We start from the raw sequence: 26,953 nt of genomic DNA, 5'->3' as shown, positions 1-26,953 counted from the left end.
ATGAGGTAAACACATGCAGACAGAGAACACACACATTCACATGCGTATGCACGCACATACACACACAAACTGCACAGAGCCGACGACCAGCATAAAGTTCACACTTGATATATGTTTATTGATTTGATGGATGACAGGAGGGGTGGAGGCGGAAGCAGGTACCACTGCAGGAGGCACGGTTAAGATCACTACAAATGGAAGATCATTAAAAAATTCTTGCCACATGGCGTTGGGATGCGGTTCTTCACTTTCACTTGAACAGCAGTAGAGCTAATAGGTTTGGAACTGGGATGTCTCATAGCAAGGTGAAGTCACTCTGAAAGAAACCTGATTCTGGCAGAGCTGGGAATGGGACCAGCCTTCCCCACCTTCTCTGAGGAAGAGTAAATGACATTACCCCAGACCACTCGGGACGGGGGCAGATAGTAAGCACAATGCAGAGTCAGCATTTTACACCAAGGGAAGCATTTTGCTCTAAAAGGTGTTTTTCTGGGCTTCATGGACCTTTACTCCCAGTAACACAAAATCAAAGAAAACGGGGCCCCGCATATGTCCAAGAGGTGTATCACGCGTGACTTTTAACCAAGTCAGTAAAACCTTGAAAGCAAGATCCTTTCCTGTTAGGAGATCCACTTGGGGACGGGGAGGGTTGGTTGGATGGGTCTCTCTTCCCACGCACCCAGCAGCGCTTCTCACAGCTCATCCAGTGCAGCCGAGGAAGGAGCCTGGGCAGGCGCAGAGCGGCCAGGCGGCTGAGAAGGCACAGGTGTTCCCCACACACGCCCCAGTGACTGTGTGCTATCCTAAGGCCCAGTGTTGAGAGCCCTCTGTGGGGGCCCCTCACTTTCCCCCTAAAACAGCAGGATCCTTGAAGACCTCCGCGTCTTCTGGCTTGAGGGACCCTGCAAAGTGCCTCAGGTGGACCTCCTCGTGCTGAGCAGGCTGCCTTTCTCGAGTGCTTGCATCCCTTAAGAGGGGGACCAGGGCAAAGTTCTTCCAGTTTCTCCCTGAAACTAAAGGGTAAAGCATCATTATTGCCTTGGATGCAGCAGAACAATAATAAACCAATTATTACCAATCTCACCAATTATTACCAATCTCCAGATAAAAGGGGGCCCAGGCGTGCCGGTGCTTCCAGAGGCGCCCGGATCGGAGCCAGTTCCTCTTGCCTCAGCTGCTCAAGGGGCCTCATCCACGCTGGCGGCTCCTTAAATTCGCTCCCTCCGCCCCACCCTGACTTGCTTCATGAGCGTCCGCTGCTTACCTCTCTTGCCTCCATCTCCTTCCTGCCCACGTGGGAGGGAAAGCAGATCTCCACAGAGCAGTGCTGGGGCCTGCCCCATGCCCTGCTCCACACCAGGTCAGGTATCGGGTGATAAACACCAGCCAAAGAAGAATCAAGGTTTGGGTCGAGGCTCCACCTGGCCATGGCAGATTGGGAGCAATGCCAAGGGAACCATGGTGACACTGGGCCTCGCACGGGGATCCCACATGTGGCCTGTAATTCCAGGAAGCTCCTGAAGAGGACCCGCCCTCATAGCCTCCTCCAGCTCCGCCACCTCAGAGAAATGACAGGCAGGCGAGAAAGCTGTGTGTGCACTCCTTCCACTTGCCAGAGCCCTGGTCAGCCAAGCCCTCTGGTGGCCACACCTCCCACTCCCAGACCACCATTCAGGTCCTTCTGCTAGAGTCCAACACTGGCCACATCTCAATGGCATCAGGAATGCCGGAGGCTGGGCCTTTTGTGACTACTCCAGCTTAATACTTCGGGTCCTGGTGTTTCCCTCAGGCCCACGGCTGCCACTGGCCTGTCTCTGAACCCCAGTTTGGCACTAAGCACCAATCGCTGAAAGGCAATCCCTTGGGGAACCCAGGGATAGAAGCAAGAGAGCATTATTGGGAGATAGGCCAGATGCTCACGGAGATACCACCTTCTGGCTGACGAGGTGGTAGGGAGACCCTGCCTCAGGGACTGCTTGGCCCAGCTCCAGCTCCAGGGCCCTCAAAGGAGGTATAGGTTTTCCAGTGCCCACTTCCCACAGTCCTGATGCCAAGACCCCCTCATGTGCTCACCCTAGCTCAGTTCCTGACCACTTTTCTTCCCTGCCTCTGTGACGAATAGACCAATTAACAATTAAAGACAAGCCTGGCTAGTGTAGCTCAATGGTTGAGCATCGACCTATGAACCAGGAGGTCATGGTTCAATCCACAGTCAGGGCATATGCTTGGGTTGTGGGCTCAATCCCCAGTGTGGGACATGCAGGAGGCAGCCTACCAATGATTCCCTCTCATCATGGATGTTTCTATCTCTCTCTCCTTCCCCCTTCCTCTCTGAAATCAATAAACTATACTTTTTTTAAAAATTGAAGACAAGATCATCAAGTATTATGAAATGACACTGAGTGCTTCCAATGAGACTCATGGGGAAATTACAGGATTGCAGGAGGCCCTAGGGAAAACTGATAAAGCCCTTAAGTAGTTTTCCAAAAGTAAGTCTTTTGATAATATAGATTTCCACTTCCAGTTCTGATTGTGTCTAGTCTGAGCCAGCCATCCTGTTGTAAACAACCATAAAACTGGACAAAATATATGCAGCAAATGCACACCTTGTTTTCAGTCATGCATTGGACAACAGAAGTGAAAAACTGCAATACTGAGAGAAATGAAATTCACAAGGTGAGCCCCATGATTACCATAATATTTTGCTTAGGGACAAGTTCTCTGACTGTGGTACTGTGAGTTGGAGTCCAAGCAGAGCAGGGCAGTGCCTCTGAGCTGAAGCAGCTAGAATCTGTGGGACAGGGTACAGGCAAAGAGGAAGAAGGGAACTTGGGTGTGGAGGTCCATAGTCCTGGGCTTAGAGCTGAGTTGTGATTGCACAGGGTGATACTGCACTGGCCTTACCACGATGATGTTGAAAATGGGGCAGGGACGCTAGAAGCTGAGCAGTACTAAGGGATAGCAGAGGTCCAGCCCAGCCATAGTGGAGAGACTTCCTCAACACCCTTTCCCTACTCTGAGAATTAAGCTAAAATACCAGAAATGCCCGACTTACTCTACATGACCTACATCGTAAGGTCTACTCAAGACGCACCCAACAAAGCTGAAAGCAAGCCCTCACAAGCTTCTCAGTGGGAAGTTTGGATGCCCAGTCCCACAAGATTCATGGAATTGGAAAATACCTTGGAGTGTCCTCATATCTAACCCTACAAAAATTCAAGGTGATTCATGAGTAACTGAACTGCCAACTAGAACAAAAATCCAATCATAAGTCTCTACAACGTATTATCTACAGTGCCCAGTATACAATTAAAAGTTACTAAATATAAAAAGAGACAGGGAGCCCTGAGCGGTTTGGCTCAGTGGATAGAGTGTCAGCCTGCAGACTGAAGGGTCCCAGGTTCGATTCCAGTCAAGGGCATGTACCTTGGTTGCGGGCACATCCCCAGTAGGGGGTGTGCAGGAGGCAGCTGATCGATGTTTCATCGATGTTTCTAACTCTCTATCCCTCTCCTGTCCTCTCTGTAAAAAATCAATAAAATACTTTTTTTAAAAAAAAAAAGAGAGAGAGACAGGGAGCCCTGGTCAGGTGGCTCAGTACACCAAAAAGGTTGGGGGTTCAATTCCCCATCAAGGCACATACCTAGCTTGCAGATTCAATCCCCAGATGACACGTGTACAAGAGGCAACTGATCAATGTTTCTCTCTCACATTGAGGTTTCTTTCTCTCTCTCTCTCTCTCTCTCTCTCTCTCTTCTCACTCTCTCTCTCTTCAATAAAAACATATCCTCAGGTAAAGCTTTAAAAAGAAAGAGAGAGATAGAGGGAAATGTGACTCACAGTTAGCAATCAATAGAAACCTACCTCAAAATGGCCAAGATTTGAATTTAGCAAACAGACTATTTAAAGCAGCTATTATAGGGTTGGCAAAAGTAGGTTTACAGTTGTTCATATGGAAAATAATACAATAGTTAATAAAGAATAATACAAGAATAAACTGTGTTTCACATACTCACAACTAACTATAAACCTGCTGTTGCCTCACCCTGTATAAATATGCTCGTAGAAGCAAAGAAAAATATGGTATTAATGAGGGAACAGTTAAGGAATCTCAGGAGAGAAATTGAAACTATAAAAGAGAACCAAATAGAAATTCTAAAACCAAATAGCACAATATTTAGAATGCAATATTCATTGAACAGGCTTAATAGCAGTTTGAAGAGGGCTGAGAAAAGGGTCAGTGAATGTGAAGACAGATCTGTTTATCAGATTTGAGAAACAGAAAAAAAAAAGAGAAAAAAAGAATAAAGCCTCAAACACCTATGGGACAATATCAAATGGTCTAACATACATATAATTAGAATCCCAAAAGGAGAAGATGGAGAGGATAAAGCAAAATATATATAGTTCCCCACTGTGATGAAACATTGATGTACAGATCCAAGAATCTCAGCAAACCCTGAGCAAGATAAGACCAAAAAAAAAAAAAAAAGAAAAAAGAAAGAAAGAAAGAAAAAAAAGAAAACTAAACACACCTTATCAAACTTCTGAAAACCAAAAATGAAAAGAATATTTTGAAAGCAGCCAGAGGAAAAATGACACATTACAGCAGGAGAATAACAATGCAAATAATGGGTGACTTTTCATCAGAAACAATGGAGGCCAGACTGCAGAAGAGAAACATACTTAAAGTATTCTAATGTTTAAAAGAAACAAGAAACTGTTAACTCAGAATTCTATACCTGGTGAAAAATATCTTTCAAACATAAAGATGAAATTGACATTTTCAGCTAAATAAAAGCTGATATAAAACTAATCTAAAAAAATAAAAAGCATTAGGTCACAGAAAAAAAAAACTAATCTATACAGTAAGTCCTCACTTAACATGGTGGTCAATAGGTTCTGTGACTTTAAGTGAAACAACATATAATGAAAACAATTTTACCATAGGCTAATTGATATATATAAAAGTTAAGTTTCTATAATACTGGATTTGGCAATAATTTCTTGGATATGACATCAAAATAATAAGCAACAAAATAAAAAGATAGATAAATTGGGCTTTGTCAAAATTTAAAACTTTCGTACGTCAAAGGATTCTATTGAGGGAGTAAAAAGAAAACTCACAGAATAGGAGAAAATATTGGCAAATCATATAGCTGATAAAGGATTAATATCCTGAGTAGATAAAAAAAATCCCTATAATTTAACAACAATAAAACACAATTTTTAAAACGAGCAAAGTACTTGAGTAAGCATTTCTCCAAAAAATATCTATAAATGGCAAATAAGAACATGAAAAGATGTTCAAATCCATTAGTAATTAGAGAAATGCAAATCATAAGTGCAATGAAATACTACTTCACATCCATTGGGAATGCTATAACTAAAAAAAAAAAAAAAAGAAAAGAAAAGAAATGTTGGTGAGAATGTGGAACCTTCATGCATTGCTGGTGGGAATATAAAAGATGTAGCTCCTTTGGAAAATAGTTTGGCAGTTCCTCAAAAAGATAAACATAGAGTTATCATATAATCCAGCAATTCTACTCCTACTCAAAAGAATTAAAAGCAAGGATTCAAACAAAAACGTATACACCAAGTAAAGTCTCAGACATCTCACGTAGCAGTATTTTCACCGATACATCACCTAGGGCAAGGGAAACAAAGGAAAAAAATAAACAAATGGGACTACATCAAACAGTTTCTGTACAACAAAAGAAACCATCAACAAACTGAAAAGGGAACCTACTATATGAGAGAACATATTCGAAAATGATACATCTGATAAAGGGTTAATTTCCAAAATATACAAAGAACTCACACAACTCAACACCAGGAAGACAAACAATCCAGAAGAGGACGTACAGATGGCCTACCGACATATGAAAAAATGCTCAACATCACTAATCATCAGAGAGATGCAAATTAAAACTACAATGAGGTATCACTTCACACCTGTCAGAATGGTTGCCATCAACAAATGACAAGTGCTGGTGAGGATTTAGAGAAAAGGGAACCCTAGTACATTGCTGGTGGGAATACAGACTAGTGCAACCACTGTGGAAAACAGAATAAAGTTTCCTCAAAAAATTAAAAATAAAACTGCTGTTTGACCCAGTGATCGCACTTCTGAGAATATATCCTAAGACTCCCAAAATACCAACCAGGAAGACTATATGCACCCCTCTGTTCATGGCAACATTATTTACAATAGCTAAGATCTGGAAACAGCCCAAGTGCCCATCAGTAGATGAGTGGATAAAAAAACTGTGGTACAACCCAGCCGGCGTGGATCAGTGGTTGAGCATGGACCTATGGACCAGGAGGTCACGGTTCGATTACCAGTCAGGGCACATGCTCAGGTTGCAGGCTCGATCCCCAGTGTAGAGTTTGCAGGAGGCAACTGATCAATGATTCTCTCTCATCATTGATGTTTCTCTCTCTCTCTCCCTTCCTCTTTGAAATCAATAAAAATATGTATTTTTAAAAAGCTGTGGTACATTTACACAATGGAATACTATGCAGCTGTAAAAAAAAAAAAAAGGAGCTCTTATGCTTTGAGACAGCATGAATGGACCTGGACACTATTGTGCTAAGCGAAATAAGCCAGTTAGAGTAATATCACATGATCTCACTTATATGTAGAATATAATGAACAAAATAAAGTGACAAACAAAATAGGTCCAGAGGTATGGATGCATGGAACAGAATAACAGATCTCAGTGGGGAGAGGGCGGGACAGGAAGAGATTAACCAAAGAAAATGTATGTATGTATGTATGTATGTATGTATGTGTGTATATATGTGTGTGTGTGTGTGTATATATCTATACACACACACACACATACACACACATATATATATACATATATACATATATGCATATATTGTATATACATATATGTGTGTGCATAACCCACAGGACACAGACAATAGCATGGGGAAGGCCTGGGGTGGGACAGGTTTGGGTGGAGAGGAGCAAAAAAGGAAAAAATGGGAGCCATCTATAATACTGTCAAAAATAATCTAATCTAATAATAGACAAATATGCAAATTGACCGCACCTTCGCTACACCTAAGCCACGCCCACCAACCAAGCCACGCCCACCAACCAATCAGGATGAGTATGGAAATTACCCCAACAAAGATGGCGGCTAATTTGCATATCAAGACAGTGTCGAAAGAAGCCAAGAGCTGCAAAAGGGAGTAAAGCTTCAAAGAAGCAAGCAAGCCGGGAGGGGGAGGGGAGGAGAAGGGAGGAGCGAAGTCAGGGCTGGGGTGAAGGGAAACGCGGGCGGGCTGGAGGAGAAGGCGGGGCGGGCGGCAAGGGCGGAGCGGAGGCGGGGGTAGAGTGCAGCGGGAAATCCTATTGCAGGATTTTTCCTGCAACGGGAACACTAGTAATAAAATAAATAAAAACTAAAAATGTATGCACCACTATTCATAGCATTATTCACAATAGCCAAAAAGGTTGAAACAATCCTAATGTCCACCGACAAATAAACGGATAAATAAAATATGGTATACCATATACATACAATGGAGTATTATTCAGTCAGGCACAAAAGGACATATATGCTATAATTCCAATTATATGAGGTACCTAAAATAGGCCAATTCACTGAGACAGAAGCAGAAAAGAGATTACCAAGGATGAGAGTGGGGTGTCAATGGGGAGTAATTGCTTAATGGGTACAGAGTTGCTATTTGGGATAATAAAAAAAGTTCTGGAAATATATAGTGGTGATGGTTGCACAACATTGTAGATATCATTATTAGCACCTAATTGTGCACTTTTAAAAATAGTAGCAATGGCAAATTTTATTATATATATATATACACACCACAATTTAAAAAAAAAAAAACTAAAAACAAAGAATTAGTGAGGGGTTGTACTTATAACTCAAAATGTGCTCAATATAAGGTAAGTTAGCTTCCTTTTTAAGTAAATATCTTCAATTAGACCTTTAATGTCTACTGTTAAATGTCTACCATTAACAGTCAATGGACTTTTTTCCTGGTAGTGATTTTCTGCTCAAGGGATACCCTTCCCTCCCCTGCCTGCCTGGATGTGGCCACACAAGGTGAGTGTTCGCGTGGCCCTGTTTATGCCCACAGGCCTCACAGAGCTGCGTGCAGACCCTGGGGGTGAGGCCCGGGGCAGAAAAGACAGGACAGCCCACAGCGAGGTCAGCCATCCGGGTGGCTGGATGTGGGCTGAGCTGCTTCCTCTGAGGCACTGAGGACAGGTGCCTGGGCCAGGTGCCTGAGCCGGGTGCCTGGGCATGGGGAGCCGTCAGCGGTGCAGGTGCACGTGAGGACATGAAAAAGTGCCTGTGACTGAGTATGGGGGTGATTGACACTTGGGGCGATTCCAGTGCCTTGCCTGCGGGGTGAGGAAGGCCTGCAAGGAGTGGGGGCAGGCAAGGCTCCACCTACCCAGCATGCCACAGCATCCCCCCCTCACACTCACCTCTGCCCGAGCGCAGGGAGAAGCTCAGGGTGCGCTTGATGCCCTCGCAGTTGCCCGGGTCTTCATTGATGATGCCCACGTTGGTGTTCCAGGTGGTCCAGTTCACCTCATCCACCCTGCAGGGCGAGGAGATGGGAGAGCAGGGAGCTGGCGGCCTAAGGGCATTGGCCAGCTTCCCAGGTCGAGGGCTTGGCCCCACAGGCCAAACCCAAGAAGCCCAGAGATCAGGATGGGGAGACATAGCTGGTGGGGGAAGGGAAACAGGCCTGCCTTTTGGACACCACCCTGGTGCCCAAAGACCACACCATGGGCTCCAGGGATTCTTGGTTTGGTCTCTAATTACTAGGTAACCTCTTCTGGGCACCTCATTTTCCAGGATTTAATGTCTGGGTCTCACCAGCTGAGATCTAAGGTGGGTCCACTATGCCCACAGCTGAGCACAGGGGCAGCTCCTGTACCCACAGCTGGCTCTGGGTGAGCCCCATGCCCACAGGTGAGCTCCAAGGCAGGCTTCTATACCCCTGTACCCACAGCTGGCTCTGGGTGAGCCCCATGCCCACAGGTGAGCTCCAAGGCAGGCTTCTACACCCCTGTACCCACAGCTGGCTCTAGGCGGGTCCCCAACATCCACAGGTGGTCTGAGCCTCCCAAGCTGTGATTCCTGCTTGGGCTTTACCTGAAACACCACCTGTAGTCATCCTTGCCGTCAGGCGTGTACCCCACCTGCAGCAGCTTGCCTGAGCGGAAGGCCTTCCGCATACACTTAAGGAAGCTCTTCTCCGTGTCCAGGATGGTGATGGCTCTCTGCAGGAAGACACAAGGGCAGGGGGCAGCGGGCTCATCCAGGGGCCACCCTGGCTGCCCGTGCTGCCAAGGTCAGCCTCCCCCGGGTCTCTCCCGGGCCCGGCGCCTCAGAGCAGGACCTGTGCCCTCTGCACAGGCTTGTGTCCGAAGCCTTATGGTCACCCCTCCACAGGAGGAGCTCAGCCCGCCCAGCCCCCGCCCTGCCAGGCCCTGCTAGTGAGTGGTGAGCCCATGAGTGAGGTGGAGTGGCCCAGCCCCAGACCTTCCCTGTGGAGCCCGTGAAGGGATAGTAGAGGTTAAGAGCAGAGCCTCGAGTGAGAGACTGCCTGGCTGGCTCCTGCCTGGGCAACTTACTAGTTGCCCTGGACACAAAGACCTAACGTCTCTGTGCCTCAGTGCCTTCATCCAAAAAGTGGGCATAGTGAGTACCCACTTCAGAGCATTGTTGTGAGGATTAAATGAGAGCATGTACGTGCCCGGCGCAGAGTCAGGGCTACTCAGTAAGAATGCTGCTGCTATTATTAGTGGGAAGGCAAGCATGGACCAGGGGTCTCAAAAGTGTCGCTGTTGGGGCCTGCCCCATAGTAGCTGCTCCCCCAGAGTATGATCTCTGGTGCCCACCCTCGACCAAGTTCCCCTCAAATGGGCACTGCAGGGACAGGGCTGAGCCCTCTGTCTCCTTCCCTCGGGGGCCCCCAGCCCACAGGAAACACCGAGTCTATGAACACAGGCTAATGACACTGGGCAGGGGAACCCCGAGGAGGAGCCAGAGGGAGGTGACTGAGGGAGAGGCTGCTGCCTGATCTGGGAACCTGGCTGAGCTTTCTGCTCCTCCTCAAACCCTGCAGGGCCCATGCGCCCAGCTGATGCCCGCCTGCTGCACACACACCCCACCAAGCTGCCCACCTGCAGCTTCCAGATGTTCTTGCTCTCCTGCGCGATCTTGTTGACAGTCTCCCCCATGAGGGCGATGAGCATGTTGAGCAGGAGGATGTAGGTGAGAATCACGTAGGCCAGCAGCAGGATGATGAAGACGGCCTTGAAGTCGTAGTTCTCGGTGAATTCCAGGTCGCCCATCCCGATGGTGAACTTGAACAGCTCCAGACATGTGGAGTACAGGCTGTTGTAGGAGCTGTCGGGCGGCCGGCAGCCAGGCCCCCGCCACCTGTGCGATGAGGTCTCAGCCACAGAGTCGTTCTTTCCGTCTTCAATCAGTGTCACCACCGCTGCAGGTCATGGGGAGGGAGGGGCGCAGCTGGATGGGAGCCAAGACCTCAGGCCCCCCAACATACACACCCACTCCCCTGGGTGAGTCTGCAGTGGGGACACTGTTTGGCTATGCAGCACACCTTTGTTTGCTTTGTTGTCTTTGATATATATATATATATACACTAGAGGCCTGGTGCACAAATTTGTGCACAGGTGGGGTCCCTAGACCTGGCTGACCTTCGTGGAAGGAACAGACGCCGGAGGTCAACATAGGCGCCTCGCCACCACACAGTTCCCCGCCTCCTCCACTCATTCCCACGCCGCCACCGTGGCAGGCGGGCGGCAGACCAATTGGGGCCTGCTGGCAGGGTGGAGGGACCATGGGAGGGAGGTTGGCCGGCCGCAGGAGGTTGGCTGTGGGGGTGCACTGACCACCAGGGGGCAGCTCCTGCATTGAGCATCTGCTCCCAGTGGTCAGTGTGCGTCATAGTGACTGGTCGTTCCGTCTGAATGGTCGCTTAGGCTTTTATATACACTGAGTGGCCAGATTATTCTGATTTCTGAACACATAATAATCTGGCCACTCAGAGTGTGTGTGTGTGTGTGTGTGTGTGTGTGTGTGTATATTATAGGCCCAGTGCATGAATTCGTTCATGGGTGGGGTCCGGCCAGCCTGGCCAGGGGGAGGGGACATGGGCGGTTGGCTGGCCTGCCTGCTGGTCGAACTCCTGGTTGAGGGGACAATTTGCATAATAGCCTTTTATTATATAGGATATATATATATATATATATATATATATATATATGATATATATATAGGATATATATAGGATATATATTATATAGGATATATATATAGGATATATATAGGATATATATTATATAGGATATATATATAGGATATATATATATTATATAGGATATATATATATATATATATAGGATATATGTGTGTGTGTGTGTGTGTGTATGTGTATATATATATGTATATATATATATATATATATATCTCCTATATAATAAAAGGCTAATATGCAAATTGTCCCCTCAACCAGGAATTCAACTGAGAGTTCAACCAGGAGTTTGACCAGGGGGCCAATTGGGGATGGGGCTGGCCAGCCAACCTCCTGTGGCCCCTCTGCCCAGCTGGCCCAGCCCAATTGGCCCCAATTCGTGCACTGGGCCTCTAGTACATATATAATATGCAAATCAACCAGATGGCGGAATGACCAGTTGGCTGTGACGCACACTGACCACCAGGGGCAGACACTCAATGCAGGAGCTGCCCCCAGCCTGCAGGCCCCAATCACCCGGTTGGGGCTGCCGGCCAACTTCTGGTCCTTCCCCCAACAGGCTCCGATCGCCCGTTGGGGAACCGGGAACCAGGGGTTGGTGGCGGCTGACACAGGGGTGCCAGGGCCACCCCCCCCCCCATAGCCCCGCCGGTCCCCACACACAGAGGGCAACCACAGCGGTGGCAGGGGGTGGGGCCAGCTGCCTGCAGCCGGGGAAGATTGGCCCTGATCACAGGCCAGGCCTAAGGACCCTACCCATGCATGATTTCATGCACCGGGCCTCTAGAATATATAAATATACATATATACATATATACCTATATACATATATACATACATACATATATACCTATATACATATATACATATACATTTTTTTTTTTTTTTAGAGAGAGAGGGATAGAGAGATAGAAGCATCAATGTTGAGAAACATCATCGATCGGCTGCCTCTTGCATGTCCCCTACTGGGGATCCAGCCTGAACCTGGGCATGTCCCCTGACCAGGAATTGAGCCAGTGACCTGTTTGTTCCTGGGTCAATGCTCAACCACTAAGCCATACTGGCCAGTGTTTACACCTTTGTTTAAATGTTTTAAAAAGCACCCCCTTCTTCAAAACTATCAGAGAATGGTCATACTATACTATTTGGTTACAATAAGAACTTTATTACCCTGGCCAGGTTGCTCAGTTGGCTAGAGCGTCCTACCAATATGCCAAGGTTTGGGGTTCAATCCCCAGTCAGGACACGTACAAGAAGCAACCAATGAATGCATAAAAAGTGGAACAAATCGATGTTTCTCTCTTCTCTCTCTCTCTCTCTCTCTCTCTAAAATCAATAATAATATTTTTTAAAAGAACTCGATCATCTGCTATGAAAACATGTGTTAAAATAAATATACAAATCTATCTGTACAATGTAAATACAGTCAGCTTTGTGCAGAGCACCACCTGCTAAACCTGACATGGCAGCCCTGGACCCACACCCACTGTCTCGGTCACACCGTCTGCCTGTGCCTCTGAGAGGGCCAGAGCCGCCCGGGCCAGAACCACGGGCTAAGCAGCCACACTCTGCACTCTTCTGTGGGAACGGTTGTCCAGAGCCCGAGAGCTTCTGTCGCAGCTGTGCCCGCAGTTACTGCATAACCAGTGTCTATCCCATAACCAGTGTCTAGCCCATAACCACTATCTAACCCATAACCAGTGTCTAACCCCTAACCAGTGTCTAGCCCATAACCACTATCTAACCCATAACCAGTGTCTCATCCATAACCAGTGTCTCATCCATAACCAGTGTCTAGCCCATAACCAGTGTCTAGCTCATAACCAGTGTCTAGCCCATAACCAGTGTCTCATCCATAACCAGTGTCTAGCCCATAACCAGTGTCTCATCCATAACCAGTGTCTAACCCATAACCAGTGTCTAGCCCATAACCAGTGTCTAACCCATAACCAGTGTCTCATTCATAACCAGTGTCTAACCCATAACCAGTGTCTAGCCCATAACCACTGTCTAACCCATAACCAGTGTCTGACCCATAACCAGTATCTGACCCACATGGCTTAATCCCCACCTGAGGCTACTGATAAACAGGGCCTTCAGATCAGGGCCGGGAGCCCACATCAATCCCTGTCAGTCCAAGCTCCTAGTTAAAGCTGCCCATGGCCCTAGCTCTTTTGGCTCAGTGCATAGAGCATCAGCCTGTGTACCGAAGGGTCCCAGGTTCGATTCCAGTCAAGGGCACGTACCACGGTTGCAGGCTCCTCCCCGGCCCGCGCCCTGGTCAGGGTGCGTGCAGGAGGCAACCAATCGATGTGTTTCTCTCATATTGATATTTCTCTGTCTTTCCCTCTCTCTTAAAAATCAATGGAAAAATATGCTCGAGTGAGGATTTAAAAATAAATAAATAAAATAATAATAATAAAGCTGCCCACGACTCCCAGACAAAGATTTCAAAATGGGCTGCAGGGCAGGGACAGTTACGTGTGAACCAGGTAATAGCAGGACTCAGATGAGGATGAAAAATTTATGAGGGTGTGTCAAAAGGGCACAGGAGCCAGCTTGAAGGGGCTCCCAAGGACAATTTCTCAGACTATTTCAGCATCAAACTGGATGGTGATAGTAAGGAGTTATAAGCCATTTTAAAAAGTGAGAATCCAGCCGTAGCTGGTTTGGCTCAGTGGATAGAGCGTCAGCCTGCAGACTGAACAGTCCCGGGTTCGATTCTGGCCAAGGGCACATGCCTGGGTTGTGGGCTCGATCCCCAGTAGGGGGCATGCAGGAGGCAGCCAATCAATGATTCTCTCTCATCATTGATGTTCCTATCTCTCTCTCCTCTCCCTTCCTCTCTAAAATCAATTATATATATATATATTTTTTTTAAAAGTGAGAATCCATAAAAAGAAAGAATCTATGAGGCTATACTTAGGTAAATAAATAAATGTGGGTAAATGGGAAGTTCTTCCTTACCATATAATTCCAGCAAATAAATGTGGAAGGAATGATGGAGTTAGAAAACCATTATTTTGACAACCATTGGGATTAGGTGACTCGGGTGTGAATAAGTCAGTAGGTGCTAAAAAAATTGGATGAAAGTTTGATGAGAATATTTACATAGCCTCAAAGCCCCGCCTCGAAAATTACTCCTCAATCAAAAGGGGATAGATAATAACCTGACCGTGGGAGAATCTGGCGGACCCACCAAAACAAAACAATCAAGGTTAACATCACCAGGAATAGGACACGCAGACATCGTGGGACCCCCAATACAAGGCAGAGGAAGACACACCTCACTTCCTTGATCGTCTGACCAAGAATGCACCCCTGGATCTGACCATCAGACAGACCCAAATCGGGAGACATTGTAAAAACTGGGCTTTACTCATCAAAAATGCTAAGGTCACACAAGACAAGGAAGATTTGAGGAAGTGCCGAAGATTGAAGGAGACTAAAGAGGCATGACAACTGAATGGAGTGCATGATCTGGGGTTGTCATTTCTGTGAAAGACGTAATTAAGGCAATTAGTGAAATCTGAGTAAGATTAGTAGATTAGCTAATAGTACTGTAGCAATGTTAATTTCCTGATTCTGATCATTATACTGTGCTTATAGAGGAGAACGCCCTGTTGTTTAGGAAATACTATATCGTAGTAAAGGCTGATCTTGTCTGATCATAAAAAAACTTGCTCTCAATTTTTTTAAGTGGTGTGTGTGTGTGTGTGTGTGTGTGTGTGTGTGTGTGTGTAGTAGGGAGAGAAAGTGATAAAAAAGAGTGGCATGTTTTGAGGAATCAGTATAGAGTGTAGAGCGTTATTTGCACTATTTTTTTTTAAATTATTTTCTTTAAAAAAAAAAAAAAAACTTAGCCAAAATGTAGTTATCCTACACGTAAGTAACACTTGCTACCTCAAAATTACTTATAACATTTTATGAGTAACATTTCCAGGTTCTCCTGCTCATTTCGGTGTGTTCTTTGTCCATCCACTCTGTCATCTGTAAACACACATCCCACTGGGTCCCTCCCACCCAGCCCCTGCAGAGTCCTCAAGGAGCTGAGGTGAGCAAGAGTCCTTTCCCCTGCGCCCACACCCTCCCCCCGACTCCCCCACCCCCAGCCCTGACCAAGCCTGTTACCTGTGGAAAACCCGAACAAGAAAACAAGGTAGACAAACATGAAGCGACACAGGTCTCTCAGGATCATCTGCAGGAGGGAGCAGCTTGTCAGAATCGAGTCCAGGCCCAGGCAGGGCCGAGGGGTTAATGTTCAGCCCAAGTGGAATCCGAGCATATGCAGGAAGTGTGTTTGGTGGGTTGTAGCTCAGATGTCATTTAGGAATCATCCACAGCTCCCCCCGGCCTTTGTTCTGGTGGCAGAGGGGGTCTGTCTGGCAGGCAGAGGGTCAAGTTTTAGGGAAGCTCCCAAACCTGGGTCAAGTCCAGATTGCCTGATTGGGATGTAATTTTAGGGGGAGGGGGTCTTCAGCCAAACCGGCATCTCCTCAGACAATACAGAGAGGATGGATGGAGTTTGTGGGACCGGGCCCCACAGACCCATGAGGGAAATGGGCCCTGTGGAGAACCCCCTCGGGCCCTGGCACCCACCTTCTCAATCATGACGGCATAGATGCCCATCTGCTGGAAGCCACGGGTGTAGTAGAGCATGTTGGTCCAGCCCATGGCCAAGGAGAACACCATGGAGGCCACGTACTCCTTGCGACGGCAGAAGTACAGCACCACAGTCGCCAGCATGAACAGTGACTGCACAAAGCTGAGGGTGGAGCGACAGGAAGCGCTGTCTAAGAGCACCCAGGAGGCCTGGCACCCCCACAGACAGGAAGACCCCTGCTGCCTGGGTCTCTCCTCAGAGGCACAAAGCACAGGCCGTGGTGGGAGGTAGGGCTGGCTGTCCTGCCTCCTTTAGCGCCTGATTCTCAGTGGGAGCAGTATTGCCCTGACGGGGACAAATGTTGGTTTGGGGTGGGCTGGAGAGTGAAATCGTGTGCTCTTTATACATAAAGCACAGATATAACTATAGTACATAAACCACTATACAGTATAGTTGTGGTATTAAAATTTTATGGGAGGGGCAATTGTAAAAATATTATCTAAAAGGGTTGGGAAACACTGCTTTAGCCTCAACAACCTTCCTGCCCAGTCCCCAGGAAAACAGCCTCATGGATAACAGAGAACCTAGGAGGTTCCTACGCCCGTGAGAAGGGACAGGCCATGCTCCCCTGGGAAACCACAGGTAGAGTCTGATGGTCACACCCACAAACACAAGAGCAGAGCCAGGGAAAACGTCCCTCAGCCCCCTTAGGCTAGTGGGAGTGCCCACGTCAGAGCCCTGGACAGGGTGGACATCTGGATGATCCTATGGCAGAATCTGCTCAGTGGTCCCTTCTTTACTTATTCGTCCCAAGATTCCTTGCTCATCATGACCTCCTCCTGAGAGCTCCCCCAGCTGCACTAACACTGTAGACCACGACCACCTCACTCCCATTGTGTGAGAGAACCCAGCAAAAAGCTGCCACTGTCCTGATGGAAGTCTATTAAAAACTGATGTCAATAAACAGGCCCCTCAATTGAAGTTCTGCTGAAAAGAGAAACCTCTGCATTTGCAGAACCTTGGCCAAATAAGAACTGGTGCCAGCTGAAGTAGGTAAAGGGTTGCCTTGGGTGGAAAAGAGAGTCCCCATATATGGATTTTGGAAGCTGGGAAGCTGTGGACAACTGGAAACTCACTTAGTAGACCCAAGAAAGCCAAATCTGAATCATAGTGGGAGCTGAGAACCAACTCTTTTAACCAAGGAGCCTCAAAAAGCTTAGGGGCCTCTGGAGGGGAGGTGGTAAGGTACCTAAAATAAGAAAGAGTGGAGCTTTTGTTGCCAAGGAGAGGGTTTTTGGACCCCGTTTAATCAAATACCAGTGAAAGCAAAAGGATGGGGGAAATGAACAAGGGTACACCTAACTCAGACTATAAACCACACGAGCCCGTGAAACAGGTCTAGCATCCCCTAGCACCTGCTTCATACCTGGCACAGAGTGGACCCTCGGTATTCATTCACCCCAGAACGTTTATGAAGTGCCTTCCATCATTCATTCAACAGGTTGTGAGGTCCTACTATGCTCCAGGCTGAGAGTATGTGAGAGAATGAGTGAGTGCTGATTGCTGTAACCTCAAGACGGGGCCAAAAGCTGTTGTCTGCTACTGAGGCATCAGAGCCCAAGGGTCACTTACAAGAGTATCTCACTGTAGCTGTCCACAAACAGGGACTTCAGTGATGGCCGCCTCTGCAGGAAATACTGAATCTGCAGGTAAATAGAGAGCAAGGTCCCAGGAAAGGTTAGGTGTGGCTCAGTGGTGAGCACCCAGACTGCTACCACATGGACCGTGGGGACGTGTCAAAGCAGAGGTTTTCGAGGGAGGCGGAGAGCATGGGTCAGGCTAACGGGGTGATGTCAGGTGACTCGGTCAGGAGCGATTTGCACCAATAGGGAGCGCAGTGACAGCTATAGCTAGAAGTGAAGACAGGAAGGAACATCACCAAAAGTTATCAGCTGTGGTGCGTGAGTGATGAGACTGGGCAATTCTTTTCTTCTGTTTAATCTGTGCTTTTCTTTTTTAATTTGTGCTTTTTCCCTAATTTTCTTTAAGTATGCATTATAGTAAAACGTCGTTAAGCAGGTTAACCTGTGCTCTCCCCTCCCTGAAAACATCGTGACTGAATCCCACGGCCCTGCTGAACGCTGGCGGCTAGGAGACCCTCTCCGGGACACCCACACACTCCCCACCCTCCCACCTGTTTGCCACGAGTGCTTTTTGCCTGTTGCACTTACTGCAGTGGCTTTGTATTGTATTATAATATAAACTACGAAAGTGAAAATAAAGATAATTGTCTCCATGAGGACAGAGTTAGGCGATTTGGAAAGATTTTTTAAAGGTTACTTAAAAAAAAAAATGGATGTAGCTTAGATTAAGGAAAAAAAATCACAATAATATCCAATTCTTTGTACATGTAACAGTGATCCTACATTCAAAGAAAAGACTGCTCATCTAATCAAAGAACAGCCAAGGAATGTGCATCTATGAGTTTTCAGTTAAAATAAAATGGTTCCAGTATACCGGTAGATTTCTTTCATTATTCTGAGCTTTAATGGACTGTTTTGATTAATGAAGCAACTACCAATCGTGATCTCTCTCTTAAGAGGCTTCCCCTCTACTTCTGTAATTAAATATTACATTCGGTAGTGATCCCTGACTGTCTGTATCCAAGACTGACGGCCTGCGGGGACCCCCTCCCCCCTACGGACGCCCACCCTCCAGCCCTGAATGCCTGGTCGGCCTTTATCTTCACCCCTGCATCCCTGGGCTCCACAAGCAGGACCATTTCCTGTCGGATGAATTAAACAGTGAGTGAGCACTGAGTGGTTCTCCTGGCTTTTTGTTTTGGTGACAATGGAAATTCACAGTGAGGAAAAGAATGCTTACCCCTCGGAAAAAAAAGTAGACTCCCCCTGATACAGAAAGAATCTCTCCAGTGACTCGGAAATAGTCGCCAACAGTGTATCGCAGCTTAAAGGGAGGCTGCAAGGTGCAGAGAAGTTAGTGACTCCATTCACTCATTCACTCACTCACTCACTCACTCACTCATTGATTCATCCATTGGACAAACATTTGCCAGGTGCCAAGCTCTGTGATTAAAACCCAGCCCCTGCCCGAGAGGCTCAGCCTCCATCAGGAGAGAGACACAAGTAAAGACAATGCCCTCTTATGGGGACACCCATATGGACGCTCCTCTGTGGAAACTGATTCCCAAAGTGGCGCTTCCGGGTGCCAAGCAGAGCATCCTTACAGTGTCATGCTGTCTCTCAGACAAGTCGCAGCTCAGAGTCCCGCTGGGAGGAGGGTGATGGCATAGGTGGAGGCACTCTGACAGACCCAATGCCACCAGCTTCCCGCCCCTCCCGAGGGTTGGGGTGAGCCCTGGTCTCCCAGAACTGTCAAGGTTTAGGTTTCCCAAGAAAGGTGGCGAGAGACGTCCCACGTGGGTGTGTCGTCCTTGTGTTTCAGCCACCATTTCCTTTTAGCCTCCCATCAATGTTTCATAAGCACTGGTTCACTAGTCTATCTTATTTTCACTCCTCTTTTCTCTTAAAATGAAGTCATTAAATGGCCTTAATAGGTAGATAGAGATCAGGTTTCACCCAACTAGGAAGTTGAGTTTCTAAATCAAATTTGCAAGCAAGGCACCCTGGAAATAAAAGCAACAAAATTAAGTGTTTGGGTAGTAATTCAGAAACTCAAGGGAGTCCACGTTTCCTGCAAGAGGGAAAAAATCGGGCCTTAAGCTGACCTGATGGATGGCCCAGGGCCTGGCACAGAGAAGTGCTCAAAAGTATCCGTCCAGCGAATGGATAATGAGCAATGAGTGAACAAAGGTGGGCAGGTAAGCAGGATGGCAGTGGGCTTAGGGCTTATGCCATCCCATGACCCTGTGGACACCCAGCTTCAGGGAGAGCTACTTCCTGAGCCCTAATTCCTACATCCTTTCTAACCTAGGACTCCCCGTCTGCAATCAGGGACCTCAGCCGCACTGAACCAGGAGGCTAAGGGAGCAGCAGGGAACAGGAGAGAGAGGGCAGGTTTCCAGGACAGCCCGGAGAGCAGGGGAGGAGTACAGGGCCCATCCTGGGTCTGGGGTCTTGGGGGTCTTATAGGAATGCCCATCCCCTCTCCCCACACCCCACCCCGAGGCCCGAGGCCCGAGCCCAGGCCGCACCAAGCCGTCCACAGGCCTGTAGTAGGCGGCCGTGGTGAAGATGATCATGTACAAGCAGTAGACGAAAAAGTTGAAGTAGAAGATGCGCTTGACAAATCTGTCCCACTTGTCCTGCAGGAGTCGGTTCAGCGGCTCCACCAAGAGCATGTCGTGGCGATTCTAAGGGAAGCAAAGAGAGCTGAGGCTCACTCCCCACCAGGAACCACCTCAAGCCTTCAGCAGCCAAAGGCACGCCTCGCACCCACTTTTCTGCACAGGACCCACCATGACCATGCCCTCGGCCCACAGAGCCGCTGAGGGTCACAGACCTGAACCAGCAGGCCCCTCTGGGCCTGGCGCTCCTATGTGTACAGTGAATGAGGGGTGAAACTGCACACGTGACCCTAAGTGCCCCTGACACCTCAGAACTAGCAAGTGTTGCCCGACATTCTATGCCCATTACCTTTAATAACTCACTTCTGAGCGCCTACATCCTTATTATTCCCACAATCATGGGGAGAGGCTGGCACAGACAGAGTCTGGCACGAGGCTGCTTGGGGAGGGGCTGAGGGCAGGTGTGAAGAGGCCTCTGGGTTCTCACATCCCCAGCCCTGGGTCAGGAGGGCTATCCAGGCAGGAGTGGTAATGACCGATGCATGAGACTGAAGGCAACTAGACAGCCTTCCCTCTGTGGGTGGGGCTGTGCCTGGGACATCATCATTACACGTGTGCTTTGGGGCAAAAGTCTGGTACCCAGGAGATCTCTGTTAAAATTCAAATATCCCCAAGATGGAGGAGCCAAAATCAGGTCATCCCAGCCTCTTCAGACTATCGAGGCCAATCCCCCAGCCCGAACTTGAGCTCCTCCAACGAGATCCTTGCTCAGTGTCTTCTTGAGTGCCTTTGGGAATGGGAAGCTACTTGCTGCCTCAAGAAGCCTGTGTCACCCCCAATAAATTCAATTTAAAAAAATACATCAATGGGAGAGCATTTTTTGCTCCATTCCTTTAAAGTAGTCTTAAAACAATAAAAAAAATTGATAATACCCAGGTTGGCAGGGCCAAGGGCAACTGTGTACCCATTGGTGGTGGCCAAATGCATTAAAAAAGTTTTTTTGGAGGACAATTTCACAGTAGCTATTAAAATATTAAAATGTGCATACTCTTTGACTTGGCAATTCCAATTCCAGATAGCCTTCATAGAAAAAAAATCTCAAACCCGTGCCAAGTGGCCTGTAGCATCGTAGTAGCAAAAACTGGAAATAACTTGAACATCCTTCTATGGACATTTCTCCCCATCTCTGCTGTGGAATACTATGCAGCACTGTTTTTAAATGCAGCAGACCCATGTGGACTGATATGAAATTGTCTACAGACACATCAGTGAGGGAAAATATTGGTTGCTCTACATCATGTATAGCATGATCCCATTTGTGTAAACAAAATGAAGCTACCTGTCTGTATGTGATAAAAGGAGGATTCTTTCTGTCTATGTACTTCTGATTTAACTCGTTAAGGGAATGTCGTTGTATAGTGTTTGGGTGATGAAGGAAAACATTCAGGGGGAATGAATGGGTTGATGAGGCTGCAAGGCCTAGACCCCCTGGGCAGCGGGTTTTCATTGATGAGAAAAAGCGAGCTGGCCCCGGGCAGGTTGAGGGCTGGGGTGTGGTGAGACCGGAAGCCCTCCCTGGTCCCAGCCCCGGCCCACTCACAGGGGTCTCACTGCTGCTGTAGGCGATCACCTCCAGCACCGAGTTCTTCTCGCAGGTGTCGATGCAGGACAGGTCATAGAGGGAGGAGTGCACGGGCCCGTAGGCCCACTCGGTGAACTTCCGTGACAGGTGCCTGCACTCTGGCTCCTGGATCTCCCTCTGGAGAATATAGGCCAAGACCTGCCATGGGAATACAAGAGCCTGTTAAGGACCGGCCTGGTGCCTGCCACAGGCTGTGTCCCCACTGGGCACCAGCTCTGCTTCAGGAATAATTCTGCTTCCCAGCCCAGCTGGAGACCCCACCCAGGCACCTACCTCCATCCAGCAGCCTCCTGCAGCCACATCAAGTGATCACACCTGGCTGGTCACATCCATTTTACCCCCTATGCCCAGGTCCCAGCACCCCTCCCTCTCCCCGTGTCTTGTTGGTGATACTCAGAGTTAGAAATCAGAAATTGTGCCCTGGCTGGTGTGGCTCAGTTGGTAGGAGTGTCATCCTGTACACCGAAAGGACATGGGTTTGATTCCAGTCAGGGCACATACCTAGGCTGCAGGTTCAATACCCCGTCAGGGCATGTTTCTCTCTCACATCGATGTTTCTCTCTCCTCTCTTCTCTCTCTCTCTCTCTCTCTCTCTCTCTCTCTCTCTCTCTCCTCTCTTCTCTCTCTCTCTCTTCCCTTCTGTCTAAAAAATCAGTGATAAATGTCCCTAGATGAGGATTAAAAAAAATAAGAAATGGCCACATGTGGACTTGGGATGGTAAACACACAATACAACATACAGATGAGATATTATAGAATTGTACACCTGAAGCCTATATAACTTTATTAGCCAATGTCACCCAAAAAAATTCAATTTAAAAACATAAATAAAAATAAAGTTCACAAGAGCCAGTAGTTTAAACAAATAAAAGCATCTCTTGTGATAATTAAATTAGATTAAATGCTTATGTTTACATTTAGGTTTGCTTCTGTGAGACAGCAAATGAGTCTAAGAACTGAGAACTTTTTTTTTTTAAACCATTTGCAGTGAGAGAAAGCAAATTAGTAGCTGTGTAGAGTGCGGAGGGCAAAGGGGTAGGAAGACTAACTGCAAAGAGCAAGGGAGAACTACTGGGCAACAGCAGTGCTCTGTATGTTGATTGGGGTGGTGGTTGCAGCTGTATACACATCCAAACTCATCAGACCGAATACTTTATGTTGTTGTTGTTGTTAATCCTCATCCAAGTATATTTTTCCATTGATTTTTAGATAGAGTGGAAGGGAGCAGGAGAGACAGAGAGAGAAACCATCGATGTGAGAAACATCGATCGATCGATTGCCTCCCACACAAGCCCTTCAGTCCACAGGCCGAGGCTCTATCCACTGAGCCAAACCAGCTAGGGCCAGACCAAATACTTTAAATGTTTCCATTTGTTTGATGTAAATCACAGCTCAATAAAGTTGATTTAAAACCATAAAAAAGAAATGGCCACATGTGCAATGCTGGGTTCTGCTGGACTCTCACATTTCCCCTGGCTTATTCTACCAGCCTCACCCCCACCCTGCCGGCCGCTGTGACAGCATCAGAACTCACACCGTGTGTGTGTGTGTGTGTGTGTGTGTGTGTGTGTGTGTGTGATCACAGGCATGCACAGCGAGGCAGGCAGTCCGCTCCCACAGCACCCCCAGCTCCGCGAGAAGCCCCCTCCCTACCCCAATCTTCCCGCTGCTGGCGGCCAGGGCCAGTGGCGTCAGCCCCTTCTTGTTGGTGAGCTCCTCCAGCTTCAGCGTCGGGTGGAGCTTGGCCCCCAGGATCAGAATCTCATTGTACATGCTCGTCACAAACTTGGTATTGTCGGCCGTGTTGTCGGCCACTTCCACCAGCGCGTGCAGCACCGTGTTGCCCACCGAGTCCCGGGCACTGATGTCTGCCGGCTGCCAGGAGTTCTGCAGCAGGAACTTCACGATGCCCAGCTGGTTGGTGCACGCGGCCAGGGAGAGGGGCAGCTCGCCTGCAGCCAACACAGGCACACAGTGGGCCCCGGGAATAGACAGCCTGGGCCCTGCACCATCCAGCCTGCCTCGCCCTCATCTCCACCCCACACCTCCCCTCAGCAGTCATCACTGAGCCACGGGCCTGCCACGCGGTCTCCCTACCGAAGTAGAAGCCAGGCCGCCCTTTGGTTTTCTTAAAGAAGTCCCCATTGGCCGCAGCCTGCACGTCCGCCCCGTTCTCCACCAGGAGCGTCACCAGTGCCATGTTCCGCCTCTCGATGGCGATGTGCAGCGCTGTCTGGCCTGTGGGGGGTTCATGCTGTTGTCTTTGTGCTCATGTCCTGTAGAGGGTGCCCAGACAGGTGCTGGGGAGGCCTGGGCAGAGAGTGGCAGATGCCCCCCCGCCCCCCCGCAGGAGAGGAAGCCAGGCCAGGATCCCCTGAGGGAGTCCCTGAGGCAGGACTAGAGACCTTCAGGAATGAGGACACCAGACTGGAAGCTGGAGGAGTCACAACTGCCCAAGGATGAGAACAGCAGCACAGAAGGAAGCCCCCAGGTACAGAGGTCAGGAGCAGCAGGCCCACAGAGGGCAGGGTGGAGGGGGGGGTGGACCCTGAGCACCAGGAGAAACCAAGCCAGCAGCTGGGGGGCAGGGACCCCAGGACCAGGAGATGCCGGCTTGGTGGCTGGGACAGGGAGTAAGCTGCTCAGAGGCTTGCCGAGGTGTGCCTGTGCCCTCCTGGCCCCAGGAGTGCTGGTGGGAGCTGTGCCGCCCCCGCCCCTCACCCTTGTAGTAGCTGTCTGTGTAGCTGGCGTTGACCAGCTCCGTCAGGCTGTCCGTCTGCCGGGCAATCTCCAGGAGCAGGGGGATGGTGCTATTCTGCCCGTCGTGCAGGTTGAGCATGGCCTTCAGCAGACAGGTCTTCCCCGTCTCTGGGTCTGCAAGATAAAGTGAGGGTCAGAGCAGGTGGCAGTGGGGGTGCACCCAGAACCCACGCCTCCGGGGCCACCTTTGAACTCGCTGTCCATAAGGTGCTTCTTGCTCTTCTGCAGGAAGAGCAGCAGGCTCTCCAGCTCCTCGCAGTTATTCTGGGCGACAGCTTCAAAGATCTTCCTGCGGTCGTAGAGCTTGAGCTTCCTCTCGGTGCCAGCTGGGACGGAGTCCTGGGATGACTGCCTGTGGGCCAGAAACACCCTGGTCTCCTACACTGGGCACCCTGGGGCCTGAGGCCTGAGGCCTTCAGAGCTTGTCAGGGAGCAGGACAAAACCCCAAGGCACTCCAAAAGGAGAAGACACGTGATATAAACCCACCCCTCCATCGAGGTGACTGTCCAGGAAGCGGATGTAACAGGAGCAGGGGGTGCAGGAGCCCCCATTCTGTCCCCACCCTGCCTGTAGGCACCATCTACAAACATGTCAAACTCAGCCTGTGGCCCGCCGGCCGCGAGTTTGATATGCTTAATCTAGAACGTCTTTGCTGCCACCACTTCCTCCAACAGGCAGGCCCCTCGCTTCTCTGCCTGCTCGGGAGCTGGGGCTTAGAAGGCAGTTGCCTAGAGGGGGCTGGACGCAGGGTGTGGCTGGCTCCAACTAACTCAAAAACCGTCCTCACGTTGGCCTTGGAGGAGGCAGAGGGCTAATGGGCTCCTCGCTGGAGCTGTTTTGTACTCTCTGTCTAAAAGCTTATCCTGTCCTTAAGCTTTTTGACTGGAAATCTAGGTGTTTGGGGCCAGTGAGCATTCCAGGCCTGGACACCTGAGATCAGCTGGCAGCTAGGATCCGCATATATGCCAACACCCCTTGGTGACCACTGAAGGTCCTAGGAGTACAGATGCTGGAATAGACGACCTCTGAAGGCTCCCAGGCTCCCCAGCTCTATGACGCTCAGCCCATTAGCTGGAGCACCACACCGTGTCTCCAGGGCTGGGGCCTTAGCCAGCTGAGCCAATTGGCTCCTGATGGGGAGGGAGCCGGGCTCCAGGTGCTGCTTACCTGGCACAGGTGGGGCCATCCCCAGTCTTCTGGATGACGACAACAGGACTGACTGTGATGGCCGGGCAGGAGGCTGGCTGCCCTTCCTCGTAAGAGCAGTCCATAGGAGAGGCCTCCTCCGAGTCACACTTCCCAAAGAGCCGGCTGCGGCTCTTGGCTGTGGGGAAGATGCTGGGCTTGGCCGGAGCTGGCCTGGAGTTGGGGTCTCCCTCCAGGGGGTTTGGGCGGGAGTCTTCTTGTGGCAGGTCCTCAGACTCCCCTGAGTCTGAGCTCCCCCATTTCTTCATCCTTGTCCAAGAGGCAGCCTGCGGGCAACCACCAAGATCGGGTTTGTTCCCAGCTCAAGGACTGTAGGACGCTACCCCCTAACTACCCTCCTTGCAAAGGCTCCCCGTGAAGCAGGACATCCCAGAGGTCCAACACTGCTGCCCCGGGCCCCCAGAATGGAAGCTCTCAGGGGTGCTGTACCTCCCACCCCAGAGACCCAGTAAGAGCCCCAGGGGCATCAGCCTCTGGGAGTGGATGGGCCGCAGCTTGGAGTCAGCAGGCTCTGAGGGACTGGATGGATTGCTCTGAATGCAGATGTTACCACTGCTCTGCATCCCTCCAAGATCAGATAAGGGAAACAGGGGGAGTGGCTGTCTCTGGCTGTGCGTTCAGGCCAGAGGGCCAGCTCAACCCCAAAGAGCCGAGCAGTCTTGTCATGGAAACAGGGTGGCTGGCGGACACGTTCACATTCCAGTCTGCACAGGCCCTCCTGCCCCGGGCATCCCGTCCTCAGCCACGCCCGCCCCTGCCTTTGCTCTTCCACCTGGCTGCTGCAACCATTGAGTCTGTAGAGGGTTTTTTTGTGTTTTGTTTTTGTTGGGGGGTGTTTGTTTGTTGCACTTTTGGTCATTTTTGTGAAATTATAATAGGCCAAGCATCCTGGCCCTGAACTTTTCTACCTTGAGGGGCTGGTGGGCCTTCGGGGCCTGAGCACCTGGAGCTAAGCTGGCAGTGAGTGCCAGCACGTGCGGCCGTAAATGTGTGTAGATACTGTTTTTCACTCCCTTCCTAACCTCACCTCCTGCTCTTCCCTCCATCTGGCGGGGCATCCCCACACCCTGAAACCGGGGCTACCCACATCTCAGTGGCCTTTGCTCCTGTTGTGCCTCCCCTTAGGGTGCTTTCTCCTCCTTTTCTTCAGATGCCACCTCCCTCGGGGGTCCAGTCTCCTCCGCACCCCCTAAT

The 26,953-nt window shown here is 49.2% G+C and overlaps 1 protein-coding gene across 1 annotated transcript; it reads right to left on the bottom strand.

The window, feature by feature from the left end:
- Nucleotides 1-840: 840 nt before the first annotated feature.
- TRPV1 (transient receptor potential cation channel subfamily V member 1) lies at nt 841-26,007 on the bottom strand. The gene is made up of 15 exons (XM_008156768.3): nt 25,721-26,007; nt 24,738-24,904; nt 24,514-24,666; nt 23,890-24,030; nt 23,446-23,744; nt 21,751-21,930; nt 20,058-20,216; nt 18,767-18,862; nt 17,516-17,586; nt 15,880-16,045; nt 15,412-15,478; nt 10,184-10,503; nt 9,150-9,277; nt 8,474-8,589; nt 841-1,013 (listed from the first exon to the last, which is right to left on the bottom strand). Exons 1-15 carry the CDS (start codon nt 26,005-26,007, stop codon nt 841-843), a joined length of 2,523 nt encoding a protein of 840 aa, XP_008154990.1.
- Nucleotides 26,008-26,953: the final 946 nt, after the last annotated feature.

Source organism: Eptesicus fuscus, chromosome 20 (assembly GCF_027574615.1).
Source record: "Eptesicus fuscus isolate TK198812 chromosome 20, DD_ASM_mEF_20220401, whole genome shotgun sequence".
NCBI classification, from domain to species: domain Eukaryota; kingdom Metazoa; phylum Chordata; class Mammalia; order Chiroptera; family Vespertilionidae; genus Eptesicus; species Eptesicus fuscus.
This window is presented reverse-complemented; position numbering and strand designations above follow the sequence as displayed.

Excerpts from the sequence above, each read along its gene's own strand:
- TRPV1 (XM_008156768.3), bottom strand. The coding sequence starts at position 26,007 with ATGAAGAAATGGGGGAGCTCAGACTCAGGGGAGTCTGAGGACCTGCCA. Across the intron at positions 21,931-23,445 it reads CCAGCAGCGGGAAGATTGGG|GTCTTGGCCTATATTCTCCA; the intron begins GTAGGGAGGGGG and ends TTCCCATGGCAG. Across the intron at positions 20,217-21,750 it reads ACAGCAGCAGTGAGACCCCT|AATCGCCACGACATGCTCTT; the intron begins GTGAGTGGGCCG and ends TGCTTCCCTTAG.